Raw genomic sequence first — 7,410 nt, forward strand, 5'->3', positions numbered from 1 at the left:
GGCGCTGTAGTTGGAGAAGCCGAAGGCGGAGACCAACGAGAAGACGGAGGCGGCGGCGAAGGCGCACTGCGACAGCCGCAGCGCCATGCCGCTCCATGTCCCCGGGCTCCCCGCTACGCGCTTCATCCCCTGCCTGCCTGCCTGAGCTCTGCTCTGCTTGCTGCGGAGAGGCCGATGGAGTCCTCGCTAGCTCGCCGGGCAGGATCTGTGGCGCTTGCTGTGTGCGCTTAGCTCGTGTGTGGGGTGGGGAAGGTGATGGCTGTGAGCAGGAGCCGGGGAGGGGGTGCCTGGCTTGTGTGAGATGAGACGAGATGGGAAAGGTGATGGGGACTGGGAGAGGGGGCGCCTGGCTTGTGTGTGACGAGATGGTAAAACTGATACTATGAGATGGTGGTGGGGTACCGCTGCCTGCCTGGTGTTTTTTTGAGATGCAGAGTGAAATGCAAATGGAACGCAAGTAATAACTGAGCTGAGCATCCACCATGTGGTGTTGGGTACCTCTGCTAGCTATAGCATCAGGAAATTTCGCGGTAGCTTCCTTCCTTGGCCACGTCATTTGAGGGTACGTGCATTTCCGTGCACGCGGTTTCTCACATGTTCACCATTTACTCTTCGTCCCAGCGTTAGTCCTCTCTCCTTGAACACTTCCTAAACTTCTGGGTGAAAAGCTCGGTCATTGCCCAGTCACAAATTTATCATCCCCTCTTATATTCAACCTAAATGTCGAGGCTGACTAGCACCCTCCAAACTCAACCCATACATGGGGTGGATATAGGGCAGTTCGGACGTGGCCGCCACATGGGATCGGCTCACCCTGACCCCAAAAATATCCCTCTCTGATGACCTTTGGCCTTCTCCGATATACTATGTATTAGATCCAAATTCAGCAACTTCGGATCCGTCGACTAGGATCTGCGAGGACGTGGAGTTAGCCGAGTGAATGGCTCTCCATGGGTCCCTCAAGGAAACTCGAGCTCCGTTGTAAACAAATTTTACACAACGGCGGTAATTTTTTTGTTTATTATAAAACGTCAAAACTACACAAAATATACAGAAGCACTAAATATTGAAATTTAAAAAAAAAACGCGCGTCGTGCCAGTGCTTATTGGGCCGGCCTAGCGCACGTCGCCCTAGCTCCAGCACAGTGCACCTTCGCCCCAACGCTTACTAGGGCCAGCCTAGCGCACATTGTCCAGGCTCCCGCCGCAAAACGCATGCGGTTTAGGGGTTGTTTGGATTGTGACTATGTTTGTCTTATGTTGCCACATTACATTTTGCTACACTTGCCTAACTTGAATTGCTTAAATTGTTAGCCACACTTTGGCTTGCTTAAAAAAATCTTGTCACATTTTTTGCGTCTATAACATGTGGGGTTCATTTCTCATAAAAAAATTCTTGCCTTAAGTGTGGCTAGAACCAAACACACAGGCCATACCATAGAAAAAAGATCTGGTTTCCTTTCCCTCATCAACCTGCTGTTGTCGTTCTTTTATTTAACGAAAGAATCTTTTCGTCCGTATTGAGCAACTCAAATTCCTAGAAAGCCCTTGGTGCACCCACCCAGTGAGTAACTACTAATGCAGTGAGTAACTACCCACTTAATTTGGTCAAATTTATCTAAGATGAGATATGGCAAAGTGTGACAATTTGTGGCTGGAAACCAAACATCCCCTTAGTACCACCTCGTGCGGCGCGTTGACCAGCTTAAATACCTGGCGTGCGCACACCATCAAGCTCCTCTCTTACTTATGGCTGCAATGCCAACTTAGCCACCCTATGGGGCCCGGTTTCCGCCATTGCGCACGCCAAAAGCCCGTCTATTGTCGCATGTGTGGGCTTGATTTCGGATGGCCCGACTAGGATACACCGGTGGCCTGGGCGGCCACTTTTTTTTAAAAAAAAACTGTAGAATGAAAACTGAATGTTAAACATGGCCGCTAATGTGGATTGCACATGTTACAGCATAGAACAACGTGGAATATGCCTCATATAACAGACACATAAAACGTGGTACTCAAAATTCTTTATTACAAAAATACAAATCATCTACGCAAATGTCGAGTAACTTATTGTCTGCCATCGAAGAATGAAGTACTAGTTTTGTCTTCACACCATGTTGCTACATAAAAAGACATGAACAATTGTGAGAATCAACCGATAAAACCAAACAACATAATTAACTAAAACAAACAAAAATGCATATTCTAGATTTTGACTGCATGGTGGCCTTGTTATGACGTTTTCTCTTCATATGCTACATAAATGATTGCTTCTCTGGTCGAATGCTTTTGGTCTACTATTTTTAGTCGCCAGAGGGTCCTCCTCCTTTCAGCGACATTTTGTCTTCTACTTAGGTGCTCGCTTGATGAAAACTTTTACTGGATCACCAACCAAAACATGATCTCGGTTAGGCTGACATGTGTCTTTATTCACGAAGCTTCGGCAGCCATCTTCTTCGTTCCCGACCCTGTTTACTCGATATTATATCGTACAGATACTCCTTCATCTTATCGAATAAGAATGGATAATTGCATGCCACATGAAATGCTTCAACTAATCCCTACTAGTAGATTCAGTCAAACAGAAGATGAAACAAATTTGTCTACACGAGTTCCCTACTGATGAAACAGAAGTTTAGTCAAATAGAATATTAGAGTGATGGATCAGTAGATTACAGGTGAGGATGCTTGACTGTCAAAATTAAAATTTGAGTACTATATCACTGTGAAACGAAGATCTACTTGAAAACATTGTGTGAAGATCCTAGGTATCACTGTGATGGTGCTTTTCCTTCTTGGAGTCTTTGCATTTCCAGGTAATTTCAAGAACTTGAGTTGTCCCATTGCTTTGTTTCGATGTTCACTAGCTGTCAAATTTAGTTAATCAGACCATCCATTGATTCATCATTTTGTGCAGTCCCCTGATTCGGATTACAGGTCAGGTGCAAATGAGGACTACACCATTGTCTCTGACTACAACCAGAAGCATTATCCCATCAGGTTTGTTGTGAGACACGTCAAGAGCGTATTTTACGACTGCTTGTACTAAGATCTGCTTTTACTTTCATAATTTTCCAGCTTGGAACTAAGATATGCTTGTACTGTCATACTCCTTGCAATTTGTAAAACTAAGAAGTGTATTTTCCATTTTGAAACTAAGATCGGGAGTACTTTTTAGTTTGTAAAATTGACAAATGTATTTTCCATTTTGAAACTGACATTTGCTTGTACTGTCATACAATAATTCCAGATTGTAAAACTAAGAAGTGTACTTTCCATTTTGAAACTGAGATCGGCTTGTAGTACTGTCATAATTTTCAATTTGTAAAATTGGAGTACTGCAGAAGTGTATTTTCTATTTTGAAACTGAAATTTACTATCTATCCACTGTCAAAACTAAAAATTTGAAACAAAAGCTTTGTCAATGAGATGCTTTGACTAAAATAAAATAAGGTTTGTCACTGCCAAAACTGTCTAAATGGCCATCAAGCAATGAAATTTGGCCAATGTGTTTATGGTTGCATGGTCTCACGGATTAATGGGAGTATATCATCATCTAGACCATATTGTACAAATATTGCAACTTGTGCTCATTTTTACAATTCTCATATTTACTTAACAGATTACCAAACCCCTTATTTGCAGTGCAAGTGTAAACTGAAATTTTAGTTGTAGATATGTAAACTGAAATTTTAGTTGGAGATATGTAAACCATAATTTCTTGTTTGACCAGATGCAGTAGTGATGTTTGAAATATATACTCCATGTTTACTTGGAGTAGGCCCTGGTTAGCATATTGGAGTACTAGCGTAGTGGTGTAGTTAGCATCATGCAGTATTATGCGCGTGATCTTCTAAAGCTTCTTCATCTTGAGTTTCTTCATATTGAGCTTCTTCTTGAGATTCTACTTCCTCTTCAGGAATCCAATAATCTAGATCAAGAGCTTCATCTTCTTCGTCTTGAGGAATCAAGTTCGGATAAAAGAGCTTCATCTTCTTCCTCTTGAGAAATCAGGTTCAAGTCCATAATGATTTGTTGTTGCTGCCGCTATCTACATTCAATGACAAAAGATGAATGTACATGTGGTTAGCACCATAACACAATAGGAAAGAGTATACACAAAAAAGAAAGGCTGCCATGGCAGCCAAAGTAGAAATGGCTGCCATGGTAGCCAAAGTAGAAATACTGCCATGGTATCCAAATCAGAAATAGCTGCCATGGCAGCCAAACAAGAAAGGATGCCATGGCAACCAAACCAAAAATGGCTTCCATGGCAACCAAACCAAAAATGGCTTCCATGGAAGCCAAACTTCAAAATGGAGATAGATGTGGTCAAACTTTACATTGCAGCAAGTATAATCAATGACAAAAGATAGTATAAATACAGTTAGTGAATTAAAATTCAAACCAGCTACTATGTAAATTCAGTTAACTCCATAATGATTTGTGCAAATAAGTCCATAACTCCATAAATATAGTATAAATTTAGTTAGTGAATTCAGTCAGTAGTATAAATTCAGTTAGTAAAAAATGGTGGTCCATTTGTTTTGGAGATGATCCTAAATCCAGCTAATTCATGGCGCAGAACAATAGTTTCACTGTGACAACGATCTTATCAACCCTTCCTTACAATTAATGGAGTAAATGATTTGGAATGGTTTTCATACAATTTCCAAATTCTCATTTATGACAAGGATTGACATACAACTTCCATGATGCTCTCATTGTATTTAATTTTTTTGGTGCTAATATACTTGTTGCAACAGATGGCAATTGCAAAGGTCAAAGTGGTACAAGCTCAGAAGGTGGGTTATTGGGTGAAGAGAGAATTATACTCTTATTTGTGTTTATTCACATGCAAGTTGCATTGCTCTTGTCTTTTTTGCATTACATATGTCCTGCTTCCATTCAAATGTCCTGGAATGGAAGCAGCAGCTTGAGGACTTGCTCAAATCAAATATCTTGGTTTTGTTGTCGTTGGGAAGAATACAAACACCTAAAATTCCATCTAAGCATTGTTTCAAAAAATGGAAATTTAACATGATCCTAGAATTTGACATGCTCAAATGTTTCAAATAATCACACACCTGATCATAAAATTGCATCAAATGGCCATACACTTGATCCAGTAGTATATAAGACTAGCACTTGTCTGAATCCACAAAAATCATTAAAGCATGAATATCAAATTGTTTTATTGTGGGAATTTCTAAATATTCTGATACAAATTGACATTTAACTTCGAATGATTTAGTCAACTTCTGATTTGTGAATCCAAAACTAACTCAATATTCTGATAACATCTGTTCTAGCCAACTTCAAAATATTCAATGCGCAAACTAACTGCATCGAAATGATTCAACTCAACATAGAGTATACAATGAAATTGACAGCAACAACTCAGCTAACTGAATTTCAATTTTATTTAGAATTGGATTTTGTTCACTGAATTTTCATCAATATGCAATGTATGTTCACTGAATTTTCATCAATAAAACTTGCATACTCCATGTGTATTCACTGAATTTTCATCAATATGCAGTGTATGTTCACTAAACATTTGCATAACAGTTCATGTTAAGATTTTGGGAAGTTGACAGTGTATCAACTTCACTGAACATCAATATGCAGTATGTGTTCACTGAACATTTTGTATCAACCTTTTGTTTTTATCTCTAAACTCGATTTTGATTTTGACCCTGACAATGAATTTTGATTGCAATCCAATTAAACTCTCTGTATCGATTGTTAATTTCGATTGCAACCCAATTTTGCATGATTAGAGGCGGGCAAACACTAGTGCAGAATCGGGCTATAGCACCGGTTCGTAAGGCCCTTTAGTGCCGGTTCGGTAACTGGCACTAAGGTGTGGGGACTAAAGCCCCCCGCCCTTTAGTACCTGTTCCGCATGAACTGGCGCTAAAGGGCCACCACGTGGCACGAGCCAGCTCCGGGTGCGCGTAGGACATCAGTACCGGTTGGTAACACCAACCGGTACTAAATGTTTGGGTGTGTTTTGGTTTTATTTTTTATTTTTACTTTAATTTTGTGTTTTCAATTTAATTTAGTGATTTTTTAACATTATAATGAGTTGTTAAATCATTAGGTGAAAGTACCGTGGATTAGTTTGACTGGATGCATGTGGATCCTAGCTAAGTCATCAAGTATATGCCATATCCATATTATACTTGATCACCTAATTAAGTGATCGAGGTAATATGGATATGGCATATACTTGATCACTTAGCTAGAATCCATCCAGTTGAAACTAATCCGCGGTTTCTTTCATAAATGATATAATAACTCATCATCATCATCATCATCATATTAATATAAAAACTCTTGCATCATATATATCATCACGAACAACAGTTTTCATAGCTAGCTAAAAATCATCATATATAGTCGTCTCATTACCACTACTTAATCATCATATAGTCATTACCGCCATCTAATCACCACCAACACTAGCTTAAAGAAGAAACATTCACTTGTACCAGAAGCAAAGATATCATCGAGTTCAACATGGTAATGATATTATAAGCGTTCATAACACCACAAAAGCAAATCACTCTTTGAGATTAAGTTCAGGACAAAGAACACGGACATGAGAGGAAAAGTACTAAGAGCATGAACTAGCTAATAACTCCTGCTGCTCTCTCTCAGGTAAAATAGCATAGAACATGTATAGCTTTCCTGATTCATCATATTGGAGCATGCCGATGAACATGTCTCCCAATCGTGGGTTGCGCTTCTGATTGCTGCCCCCTAGTACTTCTCTGCGATCGTTCACAATTTTGCTCCAGTCTTTTACTATTAAGCATTCCTCGCTATTAGAAAACCTGAATGCACTAAAGTGCATTGTAGGATATCTTGGCCGTAAGCTAACAATATTCATGGTATCTTTAGTCTCGATCCAATCAGGCACAGCATTCATCGGGAGTCCCTGTTGAAGAACATCGTATAGTAACATACTTAGCAATGAAGTTTAGCTTAAAAAATAATGTATGCAAAAGATGCACTGAGGAGAAATAGTAGAAATCTTACCATCTTTCCTAAATATATGTGACCGTAGTTCAGTACGAACACTATTGGTCGCATGTTTTGAGTACTAACATTTGTAAGTGTAGGAAAAAATTTGTCTTGACAGCATCAAGATCCTCAAGCCATCAAACATAATGACTTGTCTCCTTGCAGTTTAGTTCAGCCCCGGGACAGTGGACGGTCCTGTCTACCAAGCGTCGGACATGTTTGCTTGATTCGAAATAAGCTGTCAATAAAAATTACTTGTCAACTATTTTCGAATAAACAATATCGAAGACATAAATATGGTTGAGAAACTCACATAATGGTAGAACTGGAGGCGTCTGCACATCGACCCAAATGTCTCTATTACCTTCAATATCATCT

The 7,410-nt window shown here is 39.7% G+C and overlaps 1 protein-coding gene across 1 annotated transcript in view; it reads right to left on the bottom strand.

The window, feature by feature from the left end:
• Positions 1 to 359, bottom strand: part of LOC123063329 (CASP-like protein 5B3) — a 3,162-nt gene extending 2,803 nt beyond the window's left edge. Inside the window, exon 1 of the mRNA XM_044487087.1 lies at positions 1 to 359. Within this exon, the coding sequence (XP_044343022.1) occupies positions 1 to 126 (126 nt within the window). The 5' untranslated portion in view covers positions 127 to 359.
• Positions 360 to 7,410: the final 7,051 nt, after the last annotated feature.

Source organism: Triticum aestivum, chromosome 3A (genome assembly GCF_018294505.1).
Source record: "Triticum aestivum cultivar Chinese Spring chromosome 3A, IWGSC CS RefSeq v2.1, whole genome shotgun sequence".
In the NCBI taxonomy this organism is placed as follows: Eukaryota; Viridiplantae; Streptophyta; class Magnoliopsida; order Poales; family Poaceae; genus Triticum; species Triticum aestivum.